Source organism: Leptonotus elevatus, chromosome 9 (genome assembly GCF_054856555.1).
Source record: "Leptonotus elevatus isolate MCC_2025b chromosome 9, RoL_Lele_1.0, whole genome shotgun sequence".
NCBI classification, from domain to species: Eukaryota; Metazoa; Chordata; class Actinopteri; order Syngnathiformes; family Syngnathidae; genus Leptonotus; species Leptonotus elevatus.
The window spans coordinates 26,180,860-26,199,462 of record NC_141247.1 but is presented as its reverse complement, the minus strand read 5'-3'; the positions used below and the strand labels follow the sequence as shown (position 1 = coordinate 26,199,462).

At 49.6% G+C, this 18,603-nt stretch overlaps 2 protein-coding genes and 2 long non-coding RNA genes across 4 annotated transcripts; 1 reads left to right on the top strand and 3 right to left on the bottom strand.

Annotated features, from left to right (window-relative positions):
* Nucleotides 1-128: 128 nt before the first annotated feature.
* Nucleotides 129-9,538, bottom strand: aldh4a1 (aldehyde dehydrogenase 4 family, member A1). Its single transcript, XM_086085386.1, has 15 exons — nt 9,353-9,538; nt 5,698-5,797; nt 5,491-5,583; nt 5,373-5,420; nt 5,101-5,256; nt 4,884-5,033; nt 4,729-4,803; nt 4,402-4,589; nt 4,205-4,278; nt 3,929-4,125; nt 2,860-2,907; nt 2,628-2,780; nt 1,764-1,885; nt 1,580-1,698; nt 129-660 (listed from the first exon to the last, which is right to left on the bottom strand). The coding sequence occupies exons 1-15, from the start codon at nt 9,394-9,396 to the stop codon at nt 548-550; spliced, it is 1,680 nt and encodes a 559-aa protein (XP_085941512.1). The 5' UTR covers nt 9,397-9,538; the 3' UTR covers nt 129-547.
* LOC147169008 (uncharacterized) lies at nt 9,348-10,756 on the top strand. The gene is made up of 2 exons (XR_015096001.1): nt 9,348-9,750; nt 10,447-10,756. It is a non-coding gene; the product is annotated as an uncharacterized LOC147169008 (long non-coding RNA).
* On the bottom strand, nt 10,747-12,143 carry LOC147169007 (uncharacterized). Its single transcript, XR_015096002.1, has 2 exons — nt 12,008-12,143; nt 10,747-11,353 (listed from the first exon to the last, which is right to left on the bottom strand). It is a non-coding gene; the product is annotated as an uncharacterized LOC147169007 (long non-coding RNA).
* Nucleotides 12,144-14,675: 2,532 nt separating this feature from the next.
* ppp1r15b (protein phosphatase 1, regulatory subunit 15B) lies at nt 14,676-17,777 on the bottom strand. Its single transcript, XM_086085796.1, has 2 exons — nt 15,699-17,777; nt 14,676-15,394 (listed from the first exon to the last, which is right to left on the bottom strand). Exons 1-2 carry the CDS (start codon nt 17,058-17,060, stop codon nt 15,179-15,181), a joined length of 1,578 nt encoding a protein of 525 aa, XP_085941922.1. The 5' UTR covers nt 17,061-17,777; the 3' UTR covers nt 14,676-15,178.
* Between the last annotated feature and the right edge of the window lie 826 nt (nt 17,778-18,603).

Below are 18,603 nucleotides of genomic sequence, written 5' to 3'. Positions count from 1 at the left end.
TAGCATCCTTGCAAGAATATATAATATTCTGTAGCTTTTGTTCACTTCTTTCATAAATCAGTTCGTTGATTGTGTTAACAGAACTTAATAGAGAAATTAAACAGCTAATGAAAAGCAGAAGTAACAAGTGTCATCTGATTTTTTTTATTTGTTATAATCCGTCATTCAAACCTAAAATCTTTCATAACTTCACAGTGTTAAGACAAAAAAAATGTCAGACCATCAACACTTAAAATTCCCTAATGACATAAATTAATATTCATTCATATTCATGTCCTGATTTGCTGGTGAATTTATAAAAATATATAAAATATAGTATTTCGATTGGCCGGCAAGCAGTTCAGGGCGTACCCCGCCTACTGCCTGAAGCCAGCTGGGATAGGCTCCAGCACCCCCGCAACCTTTGGGAGGAATAAGTGGGTCAGAAAATGGATGGCTATAAAAAGTCGGTGTTTTCAGTTGCTCGTTGACGTTCAAAGCAGATTTCAGTGCAAAGTGGGCGGAGTCACGCCGGACGGCTTCCTGCGACTGGACGGCGGCGTCCCCTTCAGGCCATGTAGGGGTACTTCCACTCTGTGAGTGGGACGTGCGTTTCTTTGACCATCTGCGGAGACGTCCAGCGGAGGACGTAGTGAGGGCCGCCCGGTTTGTCGTTTGTGCCTGACAAATGCAAAAAAACAAAGATGGCGTCAAGACTTCCTGCAGGAAGCATTGTCTGCACGGCAACAGCGTGCAGTGGTGCCTTGAGATATGAGTTGAATTTGCTGCTTGACGCCTGTAACTCAAAACACTCATCTCCAATCGTCTTTCCTAACGTCACAAATGAAAACAGCCTTCATCCATTCCAGCCCCCCCCCTCAAAAAAAAGAAAAATGTGTTGCAATGTGACGTCTAAGAAGGCAAAATGGCACTCCCTAAATTGTGTCATCATGAAATGTGCCCATCTTGACCACTTGGGGGGCGCCACGGCGACGTCGCTGCTCCTCAGTTCAGCACTCGTCAGTCGCTCTACGCAGAGGATCAGAGGCATGACGCCGTGCCGTGTGCGTAGGACCCCATCCTCCGTGGCATGCGGCCAATGCGAGCGACCTCCCGCAGGCTCGTGACATCCGGCGCCAAGCAGCTGCTGCGTTTTACACGAATGCGAGCAGCCAATCGCCCTCCAAAAAGAGCTCGTGACCTTTTTGTTTTTTCAAACCGTTACTCGGCCCGTGCCTACACTTGACACGTCGTCCAAAACAAAAATGACAAAATGAAGGAATCGGTAAGATGGTTGAAAATTCAATCTTGCTTGGGCCACAAGAAGGACGGAGAGAAGTGCTGCGCTGGGTTGTAGCCGCTCATTAGCATTAGCATGAAGCAAGCAGACTGAAAAGGCAGTTTGAAATACACGAGGAGTAAATTGACTTCTCCAGTCAACTTCAAGTGGCTCTTTCGAAGAGCAGTGCAAGTCCCGCCCCCTTGCGGAATGAGTGACTTGACTCCAGCATATGGCGCTCGCAAGTCAAAGCAAAAACGCCCGCCGGCCGTGAGTCTCGTGAGTCAAGGCGCCACTGCATCGCAAGCCGCTGGTTCTCACCCGACGCTCGAGCGCCCCCGAACGGCTGCTGCGCCACAACCGATCCCGTCGACTTGTCGTTGATGTAGAAATTCCCGGCGGCGTTCCTCAGGATTTTGGACGCCTCGTCCAGCACGCTCCTGAAAAAAGAGCACAAGACAAGACGTCACGCTCAAGTCGCCCCCCCGGGCTGGCGCGCTCTTACGTGTCCAAAGCGAAGACGGAGCCGGTGAGCGCGTAAGGGGACGTGCGGTCCACCAGACTCAGAACCTCCTTGTAGTCGTCGTCCGGGTACACGTACACGGACAGAACCGGACCGAAGATCTCCTGCAAGACAAGACGGCCAAAGTCAGAAGCGGCGGCGGCGCACGTTGACAAATTCGCAGCATTCCTTTCAAAGCACAAGGCTCCTTTTTTTGCTTTCTTCTGTGAAAATGCTGCACTTGACATCTCGCAGACATTCACAAAATCTGCAAAATGTTTCTCTCAATTGAGACAAATTATGATCTTGAACCCCAACAAAAAACAAACGCATCAAATTTCAGTCCATTTGAAAAGAATTGGACGTTTGCTTTTGCATTTCAATTCTTCAATGTTGACATTTTTGAATTTCATTTTGAATCCAGGACCCCCCCCCCCCAAAAAAAAGAGGAAAAGACACTAAACGAATGTTGAGACAAGCCCAAAGTCACAACAAGCGGCAATTTCTCATTTTGCACAATTCCTTGCGTCCTTGATGAAAGTGGCCTCGTTTCAAAAGAGGACATTTGCATGGACACGGAAAGAAGACGTCAGCAACACGTTTTCGCACCGACGTCACCAAACAAACTTGCAACCAATTTCGGATCCAATTAATCAAAGGAATAACCGATGTAAAAAAGTGACGGCAGGCTCGTCTTCATGTGAGCTGTGGCTTACAGCAGCTCCTTATTTGGGATCGTTTTGAAAAAGATTCCAAACCCCGCTTTGGACTCAAAAGTCGAGCGTGGCTGGGAAAAGTTGCGGTTGACCGGTATGGTCCTCACGCACGCACGCACGCACGCAGGCCGAGAGGAAGTAGCACCGTGACCTGGGCCATGATGGGATGTCGCGGGTCTTTGGTGGTGATGACGGTGGGCTCCACGAAGTAGCCCTTGGAATCGTCGCAGTTGCCCCCGGCGATGACCTCCAGCTCGGGCGACGACTTGGCGTCATCCAAATACTTTTTGATGCGGCTGAACGACTGATGGCGGGAAAGACGCACGGTCAGCGTTGATGGCGGCGCGCGCTCGACAACCCGCGAGAGGAAGCGGAAGGCCCACCTTGTGGTCGATGACGGCCGAGAAGAAGGCGCCAAAATCTTCCACGGGCTGAAAGACAACAAGACACGTTTCCTTTTGCTGAGGATCAAAGTCAACTCAATTCATTATTTACGCTCATTTTGCATCCAACGTGATGAAGATCACCGAATAGCGGATCGAGCATCTTAAATGCTTCGCGCAAAATGTTAGCGAGCTTTGCAGAAGCCTCGTCAGCATCCTGATCTTGACAATCGGGAAACATGGATCGGGGAAGACTTGCGAATTGAGGGCCAAATCAAAGCAACAAATGTGACAGGACCCAAAGGGGGGAAAAATGGAAGAATTTGTCATTTCTTTTTGGACATGTCAATCAAGTGACCAAATAAAAAAATCAGCCAATGGGAGACAGGAGGCGTGATTTGTGGTGGCCTTGCCAAACTAAATTCTACTTTTCGGGGCTTACGAGATTTGTTCAATGCAATCCCTCCCCCTGCCACTAGTCCAAACACGGTAATCTGATGAATATTGTGTTTGAACCCGTTTTTATCTATCTGATGGGGCGGCCATTTTGTCACTTGCTGTCCACTGAAAATGACATCACAGTTGATCAGCTCACAACTAAAATAGCAGGTGAGCTGCAATTAGCTGTTAGCTGAGCCCACGCGGCACTGTGAGTGGCAAAATGGCCGCCGCCCCTCCATCCTCCGAGCTGGATCAAAACCAGTGAAATGTCGCGTTTAGATGACATGCAACATATTATTGTCAAACAACCCATTTGGGCTGGACTTCCTGTTTCACAAAACGTCAGCATTCCACTTCCTGTTGGCTGCCATCATTTTCATAAGTTGGGTGCGCACGTTGCAATTGACTCAGCTCATATTGATTGTTTGAAAGAAAAAGTGAGATTTGTTTATGTTTGTAAATCGCAATTGATCTGAACGCAAAGCGGCTTGAGGCAACTTGGCTGCCAATCGGTGTTGCCGAGAGAAAATGGCAATGGGAAAGGATGAATGGGCCGCACGCGCCCCGCCAGCCCGCCAGCCTTTGCCCAGCCCCGCCCACATCAGAAGAAGGAGGAGGAGGAACTGACATCTCCCACGCGTATTTGCTGGAGCTCGTGGAGCAGCTGGCGCTTGACGTCGGGCCACATGCCGGCGGGGACGTACATCCTGGAGCAGGCCGAACACTTCTGGCCGCCGTACTCGAAGGCCGAGCGCACCGTCCCGTTCACCACGCTGCGCGCGTCCGCCGACTTGTGCACAAAGTGGAAGTTCTTGCCGCCGCACTCTGACGGGAGGGGGAGGAGCAAGTGAGAGCGGGAAGATTTCCGCCACCGCCCGCCAGCGCCGGCGCCGGCGCTCCTCACCTCCGGCCAGCCTGGGGAAGGTCTTGTACACGTCCAGGTTGTGGGCCACCTGCTTCCACAGGCGCTTGAAGGTCCTGCGGGAAGACGGCAGAAGCGGCGCCCATTTTGTTGGGTTTGTCTTTTTTCTATCACGGTCAATCGGACGGAGGGAAAAGCATTTGGACCTCAAAAACAAAAAGCACGCAGCGCCGACTCACGGGACGCTGCCGGTGAAGTTGATTCCCGCCAGGTGCTCGGAGGACGTGACGGCGTCTCCGAAGACGGGCCCGTCGGCCGGCAGGAACTGGATGATGTCGGGCGGGAGGCCGCATTCGCGCAGGATCCGGTACACGGCGTAGCTCGCCGACATGGCCGTGTCGCTGGGCTTCCACAGGACCACGTTACCCTGAACGCACACACTTTCAGTTGCAAACATTCCCGCACGTCTGAACACGCGCCAAGCTCGTTCGCTTGGACTTGAAACGTGAACGTGCTTTCCGTCACGTCAGGGAAAGAAAAGGGAAAAGTCTTCCCGTCCGACTCACCATGACGGCTGGCGTTGCCGCCAAGTTCCCGCCGATGGCGGTGAAGTTGAACGGCGCCACGGCGGCCACGAAGCCCTGACGGCAAAAGGGGGAAAAAAGAGAAGCGGGCGTCGAGGACAAAGAGACGAGGACGAGGGACGGCGGCCACGCGCTACCTCCAGGCCGCGATAGATGGCGCTGTTGGTGCTGCCCTCGGAGTTCAGCGGCTGCGTGGCCTCCAGCTCCACGGCGTGTTTGGCGTTAAAGCGGAAGAAGTCGACGAGCTCGGCGGCCGCGTCGATCTCCGCCTGGATCACCGTTTTGCCCTGGGAGCCCGCATCGCCAGCTGTTAGCATCTTAGCGGCTAAAGCTAAAGCCAAAGCGGGCGGCTACCTGTCCGATCATGGTCTTGGCGAGCACTTCGCCTCGTTTGGGTCCGCTGATGACGTCCGCCGCCTTGAAGAGGACGGCCGCTCGGTCCTGGACGGGTTTCAGGTCCCACTCGCGCCGCGCCGCCACCGAGGCGGCGATGGCTTTGTGGATCAGGTCCTGCACGCACGCACGCACGCACGCAGCTGAAATTCATCTCCACTTTTCGCACGTGCGGCTTGTCAAACGTTCATCATCTGCTCTGAATCGGGCCCGATCGAGGAGCAAATTGTCACCTTGTCGGCGTAGCAGAACTTGGCGACTTTGTGCGCGTGATTGAAGGGCTTGAAAAAGAAGAGACGTGATTGGACATCGAGCGATGGATTGCGTAGGATCGGGCGCGGGCGGACTCACAGACAGTTGGTATCGGACGTCGCCGGTCCAAACGTGCTCATCTCCGACCACGCAGGGGATCTCCTCCGTGCTGGACTTGAGCCGCTCCAGCGCCTGAGCACGCGTCGGTCACATTCGCACGCACACGCACACGCACACGCACACAAACATTGGAGGGTGGGCCCACTCGTCGGCGGCTGCGGAAAACGTGAGGGACGGCAAGCAGACCTGCAGAAGTTGCCGTCTTTCGGGGCTTCCGGCCTTGAAGTGTAGGACGGGCTCGTTCCTCACCGACACGCTGGCGCAGCGGGCCCAACGCGCTTTCAAACTAAAAGCACAAGACGCGCTTGAGTGCCGGCGGCTCCTTCTCACCATCCCACGCGCACGTCAGCCAAAGGCAAAGTTTGTCGGGAATCCACGGCGCCCGTCGCGCCCGCTCGGAGTGCCCCGTCGGCAGCCACAAGTAGCGGCAGGCAATCTTGTTTCGGAAGGTGAGCCAAGCTGGCATTTGAGGCCACAAAAGCACTTTGGAAACTGGCAAATTGCCAAGCCACAAATTGCCGGCTTGATGACTTTCCAACAATTATGATGCTCTGCACTTACTGCAAGTATTTCATTTGCTTGTTTTCAAATAATATTTCTGTTCTACTTAACTCGATTTTTTGAGCACACAACAAATACACGCACAAGCGCAAGTCAACCTTACTCGTCTAAACGTAACATTCTACATGAGTTATGCATCAAAATGAATATTCCATTTGTGGCATATGAATCAAAATGCAGCCGTTTTGATCAATAACAGAAGGCGGCCATTTTGCCACCTGCTGTCGACTGAACATGACGTCACAGTTGCTCAGGCAACGAGCAATGGCAGCTCACCTGTTTTCTGAAGCTGCGCTGTGATTCATTGTTAGCCGAGACCTGAACAACATGGATGCCATGTTCACTCGACAGCAAGTGGCAAAATGGCCGCCTTCTGTTATTGATCAAAACGGCTGCATTTTGCTGTTGAATTCAGATTCCGCTAACGCAATATTAACCAGAATTCCGTATTTGGACTAGTGAGGCTGCACGCAACATATTCGTGTCAAGATTGTTTTTGCTTTCTGCGGGGGCGTCGCCTTTAAAAAGTAAAACTAATAAAAAGTCAAGTAAAAGCAAGTCTTTTTGAAAAAACTCAAATCTAATGAAAACTCACAAACCCAAACTAAGTGAATTGGGAAAAAACCAAATGAAAAGTATCATGAAAATTTCCCAAACGCTTGTTGACTTTATGTTGATAATCGAGTTCATCCAGTCCATTCCTGATTGGCATTCAGCGTTTTTGTCCGACTCGTGTTGCGACTCAATGTTTGCTTAGCGTTTTCTGTCTCATTTGGGCTTCCAGACGGAGTCCCGAAAATGTCAGCAGTTTGGCACAAGCCAGCGCGCCGGCGAGATCCTCGTCTCGGCACGCGCCAAAGGAGGAGCGGACGATGGGCCCGTCGGCCGCCGCCGTTGCCTCCATCGTCCGCAGCGCACGTCTTCGCGGACACGTGTCCATCCGCACCGCATGAACGCAAGCTCGGCTCATTTGTCGGCGTTGTCAACGGAACTTTTGTCAATCCGACAACAATATTGGGACTTTTTTTCCCTTGATGTATTTTTAGCATGATTTCAAAAAGCGCCGCCTCGATTTGAGGCACGAGAAACCCAAAACGATCGAAGTAAGTCGCGGATCAAGTTTGCGTCAACGCTGACTTGATGTAACCTTTAACTTATTAACTGGCCCGTCAAACACAAGTGAAGGTCAACAAGCGGCACGTTGGCTGTCTGGCAGTCTTCGGGTTTCCAGCCGTCCCCAACAACGACCGGATGTCAACTTCCGTTTTTTGAACGAGACGGAAAGTCGCACGGCCAGGAAACCAGTCCAACCCGTGGGGTTGACGTGACTGGCCGCGGCCGCCATTTTTTTACTTGTTTTCGGGGAGTCCCAATGCCCGGTGACGTTTGCACCAAAAGTCTTCATAATCCAATGAAGGACAAAGACTGTCCTGTTGCCGCAAGTGCGTCCTGGGGGGACGCCGCGTCTTGAACCGGGTCCTCCACGCTGGCAGCGGCTAACAAGTGCTGCCAAAGGACGCCAGACCACTTCTTTTATTCAAGCCGAGCCGTCCCTTACTTTTCCCTCTGTGTCTTGCCGATGTCACACTTACAAAGATAGGAACAAATGTTTGTGATCTGATCACACTCGCTTTCTTGTTGCAATTTGGACGACCTGAACATACACAACTTGCTCCTTCCACTGCAGCATATTACGCTTTTTTGGTGTGTGTGTGTGTGTGTGTGTGAAATGTGGAACATGACCTTGTGTCAAAGGCTGCGTGTGTTTGTGCAGGTGCTGTGCACACGCGCACGCGCACAGCATGAATGAATGTCCAACACAACAATGTTTTCCAACGCGAGTGTTGAAACTTGAGTTAATGTTCAAAACCATGTGGTCACGCACAGACAGTCAGGCCCGGTAATGATCTTAGCCGCCAAGTACTCTTGGACCCTGGCAAAGAACTCACTCACTCTACGCGTGCACAAATGGACACGCACAGAATGGACACACAAAGACGCACACTCAAAGCTGCACGCATCCTTTGAGTAAGAATGAACGTTTCGTGTGCAGCCTGCGTCCGATTGCGTATTTCAATTTCGTTGAACTTGTGCAATGATAATAAAGTCATTCTCTTCTCTGACGTTAGCTCCCGGACGTCGCTATGAATGGACTCCCATTTGGCATCTCGCAACTGGAACCAGAGGGCAGCCATCTTACGTTGCCACTGGCACTGACAACTTGTGTGTTTGGCATTCTTACGTACATGTCGCGCTTGTCCCAGACTTACGGCTACAACCGTATGCCACACGCATGGCGGCATTCAATTATCGCCACAGAGACAGAAAATAATGCCGCGGAGAAATCAATGTATTCAAGTTAGCGAGTGGCAACACAAAATGGCCGCCAGAATGAATGGAATGCGTTAGATAATAAAATGATGAAGGAGGGTTGCTGGAGGTCAAAATGTGTTGTTGCCATTTTTGTTGTTTGCGTTCGCCTGGAACACTTTGAGGTCAGAAGTGGGACAATCCGAGTGGGATCAGTTCGACTTCCGCAAATGCAGCAACATTATAAATGGACTGTCAACAGGCCCCTCCCTCGTGGATGAAGGAAGAGGACAGCCATCTTGCGTTGCCTCCGTTATTGACAACTTCTGTTATTTTTCCTCGCTGAAAACACCGTTATCATCAGTGCATTTGTTTTTATACCAGGATTCCTGCACGGAGTCACGAGGGCTTCGCAGAGAGCAAAATTCATCGGCAGCATCGAACAACATCTGAGTATTGACAACTCCAAATTTCTGATATTTGGGTGACAACAAACAGCAGATTGCTTTTGCCTTAATAGAGAAAGTTTCTAGTTTTATTCTTACTGATGAAATGTGCATTTAGAGCTTCTCCCAGACGTACTGGTACAATCATATAATTGGGACAATAATATATACAAAGTATTTAAAGTCAATGTATTCAAGTCAGGTGGGCTCGCTGAGTGGCAACGTAAGAGCGCCGCCAGTTCTTCCCTTGGCTTCACTTTTGTCTATGGCGAGAAAAGCGACGTTCGAAGTCCAGGTTATTATGGACGTCCGTGTCGACGAGGTTACCACTGACCATGGTGGCTGCCATGTTAGTAAGACGCCACATTGTGGGCGGGGCTCATCTCATGTCGCTGGAGCCCCGTTAGCTCAGCTAGCATTAGCCGCGTGACTTCCGCTGAGCTGAGCGAGTCGAATGGTTTCGTCTCGCCGTCAACTTGTCGAGCTGCTTCTTGCTCGTGTGTGCGGAGAAGGAGCGAACTCACCCGCGCCATGAGTGCCGCCCGGCCTCCGTCGTCACTCTCAGCATGTTTGCAGCAGCAGCAGCAAGAGCACAGAGTGACGCAGCAGCAGCGAGCGTCGGCACTCGGCAGCGCTCCTCAACACGCCCCGCCCCTCCAGTCCGGTACCGCCTCCGAACAGCAGTCGCGCTACAAATGGAGCAAAACTAATTTGTACTTGTAGAGCGCCGTGATTTGTACTCGTAGAAGAAGAGGGCGGGCTCTGGAGGATTTGGGCGGGCTAAAGCTCAACCTCATTGGTTGAGCGAACGACCGTGGGTTGAACATGGTTCAATATACGAACACCGTGTGGAACAGCTTAAACGTTGGTTGACATGCAGAGCACTCCAAGTGGGCAGAAAGAAAGAAGTTTTAGTATGAAGGTAAGATTTATTGTACGAACATAGCTCGTAATCCGGTGCTAGCTAGCTAGCTAGCTAGCTCATCTCATGTTGTTGTCACGAAAACTGAACACATTGAAGTCACGATTTGTATTTCAAGATTTGAAGCCTACCAGTGTAAACATACGACCAATAGCTTGTACCTGTAAAAAAAAAAGTGGACAGTACTCAGCTACTTGTATTTGACTAACATTATATTCAAGCATCTGTACTCTTACTATCATAATAAAATTAAAACAAAACGTTTTTTCTGCGAGTGGATCTTTAAGCCGCTCCAGGTATTTCAACCTCAATCCTTTATCCTCTGTATTTAAACATTTTATTTCAAATATTATAATTTATTGATAAATGTCAGTATTTTTGCAATGTATGCTTTGCAAAGTTAAAATAAAAGGCTCTTACACTTTTAAACGTACACATTTGCTTTCAACACTGAAGCCAAATAAAAATAATGCAAATGGGAATGTTTATAAACAATGTCTGTGTCTATCCGTATTACCACTATTTCTGATATTAAGATGTGACAAAATCTTAGTTTTTTTCCTGGCTAACAAGATAAAGCTAAACATTTAACTGATTACGTATAATGTCAGTGGCTGTGTTTTGATGACACAGCTAGGAAGCTATGATTATTTTTTATTGTATGAATATGCTGACCCAAGCATTCTATTCGCACAGATGCCAGCATGCAGTCAATCAAAGCTACTTCTTGATCAATCGCTAGACGGTGGCACATGGTGTGACATCAAACCTGCTTCAAAGTGGCTTTGAAGTCCAACAAATGAGAATCCTTGATACACTGGTTACGGTTCTGAGATCATTTCACTGCAAACACCTTTGGGAAAGTGAAGAAATTATGCTTTCTAAATGTCTTCCAATTTTGAGTTTGAAATGTTGCAGGAGTACAATTTAATCCATATTGAGAGTTATTTGAAATAGTCAGATCAAATAACAACATGTATCATTCAATAAACAAGATTGTGCATCATTTGAAATGTTTTATTTGATGTCCAGAAGAGCCGTTTCTGCATCCATCCAAGACGAGAACAGTATTCTTCTCACAAACAGAACAAAAGTTATTGATGGAGCTGTATGAGGAATTCAAGACTCACCAAAAAAAGCAATACTGCTGCTATCACTAAGACGAGGGAAATATCATTGGCAAAAAAGAAAAGAAAAAAGCAGAACGACTAAATATATGTTATAATTGTTTCATGTTAGATGTGTATTTAACATTAATCGTGTTATTAATTATTGATTTAATGTAAAGCACCTCGAATTTACCTCCATATTCATTCTTCACTGTTACATCTCAACAGTAGCCAAAAGCGATCATGGCAGCAAGTCGGCAAGTAGCCTATAACAATATATATATAAAAAATAAGACTAAATAGGTGTTGCCCATTATTGTAGCCACCAGAAAAAAAGACTGACCACTGCCACAGGCAGATCTGCAAAATAATTTTCCATAATCCAGTTTGATGGAATACCCCCAGGTGTCATCTCCTGTCTCTTGGCTGCTTTCTGATGGAGTGGGTCATCCTTTTCACTGATGCTTCAGCAGTGTCTCCAGCAGTTGTCTCCACTTTTCGAGCAAGATTTTGAAATATATGAGATTCTCATTTAATTAAAAATAAATAAACTAACATTTGACCTAGTTACTTTTGTTAAAGTAGCTGCGTGACAGTGACACTGCTCACATCTTAGTAATACAGATAGACTGGCATTTCAAAAGCAGAATAGCCAATATTTAAATAAGAGTAATGTTACATTGGAAAATGTAACTCAAGTAGAAATGAAAAGCGCAGAAAAAATACTTGCACAAATATTTGAGTACTGTGAGTGATGAGTAAACTAAGAGTGTAAGAGCAAAATACTGACATTTATCAATAAATTATAATATTTGAAATAAAATGATTAAATACAGAGGATAAAGGGTTGAGGTTGAAATACCTGGAGCGGCTTAAAGATCCACTCGCAGAAAAAACGTTTTGTTTTCATTTTATTATGATAGTAAGAGTACAGATGCTTGAATATAATGTTAGTCAAATACAAGTAGCTGAGTACTGTCCACTTTTTTTTACAGGTACAAGCTATTGGTCGTATGTTTACACTGGTAGGCTTCAAATCTTGAAATACAAATCGTGACTTCAATGTGTTCAGTTTTCGTGACAACAACATGAGATGAGCTAGCTAGCTAGCACCGGATTACGAGCTATGTTCGTACAATAAATCTTACCTTCATACTAAAACTTCTTTCTTTCTGCCCACTTGGAGTGCTCTGCATGTCAACCAACGTTTAAGCTGTTCCACGCGGTGTTCGTATATTGAACCATGTTGCAATTTTCACGCCTGGGACGTCCTCTTCTTCCAAAATGACGCGTAAACTAGTGTAGCTACTCTGTTTGGAATTGCGGACTTATGGGCGTCATTTGAGTTCAACCCACGGTCGTTCGCTCAACCAATGAGGTTGAGCTTTAGCCCGCCCAAATCCTCCAGAGCCCGCCCTCTTCTTCTACGAGTACAAATCACGGCGCTCTACAAGTACAAATTAGTTTTGCTTCATTTGTAGCGCGACAAATGGGGCAAAACTCACGTCACTGAACAGCAGCAGAAAAACCACTTGTGACTCCTAGTGGCGACTTCTTTGACTACAAGTTGTCATTTCTACAGGTACAAATCGCAACTTTTACAGATACAAATGTGTTTTTACAGATACAAATTTGTTTTACACATACACATTTTTTTTTTTACAGGTACAAATTTCTTTTACAGATACAAATTTTTTTTTTACAGGCACACATTTTTTTTTACAGATACAAATCACGACTTTTACAGATACAAATTTAGACTTTTTTCTACAGGTACAAATTTTTTGCACAAGTTAGTTTTGCACCAAATTTACCTCCATACTGATGGACCAAGTTGTTGATGTTTTAATTCTTTATTGCAACAACTCAGGGCATACTAAAATGGCAACAATCACCTTTTAACAAGAGTGCAGTCATTGAGGGCGGCCGCGGCTCCGACGTCGTAGCTCGCGGGCGCTTTAGTCGGTTGCTGCTCCGACGATCTGAATGTTTTGGATATTGTTTTGAAATCTTCCCTTGATTCCCCCTTGAAGAGTGAAAGCTGCTGCTGATGATGATGATGATGACGCAGCAGGCCAATCACAGGCCACATTTCCAACTGGGCTCGCCAACTGTCAGACTGCTCGTACTGCAAGCTGATTGGCTGCTTGACTACGCCCCTCTTCGAGCCAATCACAAATCATCGATTTGTAATCTCACCCAAAACCATCTTCCCTCGTCAATTCGTTGATTTTCGACCGCCTTGTCGCTCCTCACTGATTTCACTTGGCCAGGCAGACGCAGATGCTTGACGAGTCGTTTGACCACACGCATCCATACAACGTATGAGCATGTCGATGAGCACAAGGTGGCGCTGTCGTCCTGGACTGGACGGGACGCCACCTGCTTCGGATTTAGCATTCGGTAGTACCCAAAACGAGCACAAGGTGGAGACAAAAACGTTTCTCGCACGGATTTCAAGATTCTCAGATTACAACTTTCCCCCTCAATAGTATACACTTTTTGTTTTCAAAAAGTTACATTTTAATACTATAGGAATACACAATTCACTCACACCCTCCTCCACCACCAAAACGACTTCCTGATCAATCGTTTTTCATTTAAGTCATAAGAAGACACCTGCCAGTTTGACGCTTGTACATTGCATTCATTGCAGGCGGCTTTGTGTGTGCGTGTATTTGTCACAAGAGTGAGACTTGAAGTAAAGGTCAGAGGTCAGTTGATGACGAGTGTTGGCATTCACCTGAGATCCTCGAGTTCGTCTCCCTGCGGCTGCCCGAACACGGACCGCAGCCCGCCCATCAACAGTTGTTGGGCCGATGTACTATTACCTTCCAAAATGGTATCCCATGCCGCGGGCGCCCCCTGTCGGATGTTTGCGTCGTTCACGGCGGCGCGACGGGCGAGCGCGCGCATCAAAGCAGACGCGAGGGCGTCCGTGTCGCTGAAGCGAATCTGAACTCGCTGAGGGACGCCATCGATAACCACGGAGACAGTCCGTGTCGCCAACCACCAGGGGGCGCTCCACAACACGATAATCGTCCAAGCAAAACGGACACACGGCCAAAAACAATGAATGGAAAATCACATCCAAACTTTCAAAATGGCTTCTTTTGAAACACATTTGATTAAAAATAGTCCATAAAAATATTCCGCAATATAATATCAGAAATTCGTTAAGTCACTAAAGTCCTATGTAAAAACGCAAAGAACATCAAAAAGTTGTACTAAAAAAGATCCTAACAATCAAAACGTGGCTGAAAAGTACAACAAAAGCAGTAACGTTTAAAAACAAACCGCAACTTTTTAGATGCGATACAAAAATCTTTATTATATATATATACTGTATACATATATATATATATATATGTATGTATATATACACTTACACATTTATATATAATGTATATACACATATAAGTTCAAAGTAGGTTAATCAAAAAGGCAAAGAACATGACATTGTTTTCAAAAGCAATGGGGTATATGCCACGGAGGAGGCGGGACTTCCTGGTTTTCATACACCAGCTTTGTTTCCGTTTCCTGTTTGCAAAGTGTGGGCCGCGTCCCAGTTCTTGCGCTTCCGCCTTTGTGCCACTCGGTTGCGCGTTCCCGTCGACGGGTGCGAGTGCGTCTGTCTCAGTTGTCCAAAGCATTTCATAGTGGCCGGAAACGACGCTGATGTCAGAAACCCGGAAGTCGGATGTCCGTGGCATCTACCCCATAAGCAAGAACATACACACTTTCCTCCTATTGGCTGACACGAATGCGCATGAGTCGTTGAGGGCTGCCTGTTGCTAGGCAACCACCAAGCAGTCAATCATTTAACTGGTTTATTGATCACGTGAGCAAACAGCAGCAGCAGCAAGTCAGGCCACAAAGCTTACAAAAATAAAAGCATTTGTGTCAAAAATACTCCCCACCTTTGAGTCATTCTTGACTTCCTGTCTGAAGAATTAATCAAACGTCACAATGCTGTTTGGCTGTACGTCTCAATTTGGACGGAGTGAAATTTAATTTGAGATCGAATCCATTTTATGTGGCCCTTCACAATAAAAGCCCACAAATCTGATACTTCTCAAAGGAAATGGCACAATGTCTTGTATGTCATGTGCTGTATGGGGAAAGTGTCTCAATACTTTTGAGCGTTTGACCAGTGGTCACGTGACCACTCTTTGGCTTCCAACTGAACAACGTTCATACGTGAATATACATATTAAAACAAAATCCTATTTGTAATTCGTTTGGCATCAAAGGTTCGGCATCGTCTGTCGCACGGGCGGCCCGGCGAGGCCGCTGCCGCCGCGGGGCGTCCGCAGGGCCTAGTCGCTGTCGTGTCCGTTGATGCGGCGGTACGCCCGGCGCCGATGCTCCGGCTGCAGGCAGTAAGCCAGGCTGAGTTCCGCCTCCTGGCAGCGGCGCAGGAAACGGCCTCGGTCGCGCGCCAGCTCCTCCCACGGCCCCCGGCGGTCCTCCTCTTCGGCCGCGTCGGCGCCCGACGTAATCACAAACTCCTCCACCACGTCGCTGAAACGCACCTGAGCAACAAACAAAATAAAAGACTCACTACAAATGAATCAGGAACAGGAAGTAGAAATGCTACAAGTTAAAACGACCGCACAGTCGCGAGAAGAACAATAAAATGGTGCACAGTTCATAAACGCAAGTGCAACAAAATAAACACTGCACAGGAAGTAAAAGCATCAGAAAATAAAATCCCACCCAGGAAGTAAAAGTTTACCAAAGTAAAAAACTCTACAGGAAGTAGCTGTGTTAGCTTGCCTGTGGAAACAGGAAGTGATTCTCTGGTAGTGAGCTTTGATAACAAAATAAAAGCGTTACCTTTTTGGCAGAGGTCAAAGGCCGCGTGAAGCAGCCATCTGTTCTGTCAGCGGCGGGTGTCCGTGTCACCCTCTGAGGCGGAGCCTGCGCTTTCCCCGTGCTCAGTGGCGCCCGGAAGTTGAGCAAACTGTACGGGTCGGAGGGCGTCAACGACGCCAGCAGGAGGAGGTTTTCTGCCTCGTCCGCCTCGCCACCAGAGTCGTCCCACGCGTCCTGAGCCGAGGAGGGCGAGGTGACGGCGGGAAGGGGGCGGGGCGCCGCGCAGCTTGTGTGAAGCCGGGCGCTGAAGTGTTGAGGGTTGTACGGGTCGTCGCGGCGACACAACGACGCCAGCAGACGAGCGGTTTCCTCGTCCGCCGCGCCGCCGTCCTCGTCTTCGTCGGACGAAGACCAATCGGACGAGAGGTCGGACGAGCCCGAGCTGTCGAAGCCATCGTCGTGGGCGGAGTCTGCGTCCGATTGGCCGTGGTCGTCGCTGTATGGGCAGCCCATGATGAAGGCGATGCCGACGTTATGGCACTGGGGCGCTGCCATCGGACTCATGCGACCCGCCTGCGTGTCAGTCACGTGACCCCGTGAGTGGCTCCGGTCCAGGGGCCTGAGGCGCTCGTCGCAGAGCGCCTGGGACGAATGGAAGGCTTGGCATGGTTCCGTCTCGTCGTCGGTCGCGAGACCCTCCGCCTCCGCCCCGCCATCCTCGCTCACGTGACCCGCCTGCATCTTCTCGCGATCTGTCGGCTTGATGTTCGGATCGCGGCCTCGTTCCTCCTCCAGGCTGTGGTAGCCGTGGTCCTGGTCCGCAGGCGCCCCGCCGCCGTTGTGGACGCCGCCCGGGCCCCCAATGGCAGGCGCTTCCTCTTTGTGGACGCCGACTTCAGCGCTTCCGGCCGACAGGTCAGCGAAGAGCACAAGGCGGTGATGCTCTTTTGTCACGCTCGAGCTTTGCGGGGGACAAAAGTGCTCTGCGTGGGAGAGCGTCGCGGACAGCGGGTGTCCTCCCTGCAAGGGGGGCGGGGCCCTCGTCCGCTCGTCCTTCCAGGAGCTCCACGGGTCCCAAGCGAAGAGAGTTCCGGAAGTCGCGGCCTCTTGGGGGCGCTCAGCCTGGCCGTCGCCGAGCCACGACCAAGCGGACGCGCTGGCGTCCAGCCGGCGCAGAAGCTCGTCCTGGTCTCGGGCCACGTGGCCCCGCCCCCCGCCGAGGCCCGGAAGGTATTTGGAGACGAAGGCCAGCGCGGGCCTGGACAGCACCGAGAGCAGGCCGAGCCACGAGCTTTCCTGAGCGACGAGGCCGGCGGAGGGCGAGCGCAGGGCGGCCGGCGAGGCCAAACCGCGGCCGCCGTCGCTGCTCGCATTTTTAAACATGTTCGAAACTTCAATTCACTCACACGCGCACGCGCACACTGCAGAATTTCACACGGTTGCTGACGGCTGTGACGTCACGCGGGCAGCTCCGGTCCACTTTTGGCTCCACTTGCCGCGAATGGCGTCCGCAGTCGCAGCGCATCCAGCCCGGAGACGTCGCACGTATCACTCACTCGGACTGGCGAGCAGCCCGGCGGCCGCGAGGACAAGCGCGCTCCCGCGGAAGGCGGACGGCAACCCGGCCGCGGTCGTCGGCGTCACTTGGGCCGCTCGGAGGTCGTTGCTGCTTCGGCTTCGTTCTGCACGACGACGCGCTGGCGGGAGACGGACGGGGAACGCCAGGGACCGAGCGAGACCGCATCCAAGCCATACTGCGTCTCGGGACGCCGAGCGGAATGAACCGGACCGGCCCGGACCGGAAGGCTCCTCCGGTCGGCTCAGTTGATCTTCGTTTAGCTTTAGCTTTAGCTTTCGCTTAGCAGCTCGCCAACGGCCGATCGACGAGCTCGAGTCCCTTCACAAAAAAACAACAGCAGCAATCCAAATCACGTCCAAAAAGTGACTTTTAGTGTCGGGTGCGAGTCCGAAACTCCTCGTGCGGGCATTAATGTCGACTTTGAGGGCAAAAGTTCGGCCTCCAGTCGCGTTTGTCGCTTCCGCTCGGCGACCAAAAGATTTCATCAGAAAAGTCAAGGGAACGTCTGACAATGCGAGGCGGCGGGGGGCGGGGACACACGCAGGCAAGCAGGGAGTGTCGCGGTGTTACTCGAGCCGAACGCGCTGCCGACCTCTTACGTGGGAAGAAGCCAACTTGTGCTTCAGCCATGACGTCACGTCCGCCAAACGTTCTCATGCAATTACATTCATCTTGAGCTCGACTCGCACTGAACTACAGATTTATTGGTGGGGAAAAAAAGTGGTAAAAGAAGTACATTGACAATTTGACATGATGCGTACTTTAGCTGTAGCTCTTCTTAAAATCTTCATTTTAAAATACATAAAGGACAAGTTTGTTTGTGAAACTGCCATCAAAACATGTCTGCAACCCTTTCACAATGCCAAAAAACTCCAATCCTAACAATTCTTTGACTGTCAAATGTTATTTCAAAGAAAACTCCAATTTAAGAGGGCGCGATGTCGTCATGGTTTTTATTCCAAAGTGGATTTTGAGGGTCTCGATCGATTTGCAGAAGCTTTTGCTTTTGGGCAAGTCTCGCTTTCGCATACAAGTCGCACCGTCTCGAGCACAACGCTGCAGCGTGCTGGCCTGGAAGCCTGCAGGGTGCCCAAGCAGGGTTGCGCGGAATCATGTCGTCATTTAGTTCCCACACCAAAAGCTTGCGGCTCATCTGAAGGCGGACGTGAACAAAGTCAAAGTGCCCGAACGGGTCTGGATGTTCTTTTTGTTCTCGATGTTTCAAGTTGAAATATCTGCAGAGAGGGAACTTATTCAAAAGAGCTCCACTTTTATCATTATTAGTTGCCGTAAGGAATGATTTTCAATTCAAAATTTGGGATACGTTTGACTTTTGGACGATCATCA

Coding starts and splice junctions, on each gene's coding strand:
- aldh4a1 (XM_086085386.1), bottom strand. CDS start 9,396: ATGCTGAGAGTGACGACGGAGGCCGGGCGGCACTCATGGCGCGG. Junction 5,257..5,372: donor AGTTCTGCTACGCCGACAAG/GTGACAATTTGC, acceptor GCGTGCGTGCAG/GACCTGATCCACAAAGCCAT. Junction 4,279..4,401: donor AACTTCACCGGCAGCGTCCC/GTGAGTCGGCGC, acceptor GTCTTCCCGCAG/GACCTTCAAGCGCCTGTGGA.
- ppp1r15b (XM_086085796.1), bottom strand. CDS start 17,060: ATGTTTAAAAATGCGAGCAGCGACGGCGGCCGCGGTTTGGCCTCGCCG. Junction 15,395..15,698: donor CTTTGACCTCTGCCAAAAAG/GTAACGCTTTTA, acceptor TTTGTTGCTCAG/GTGCGTTTCAGCGACGTGGT.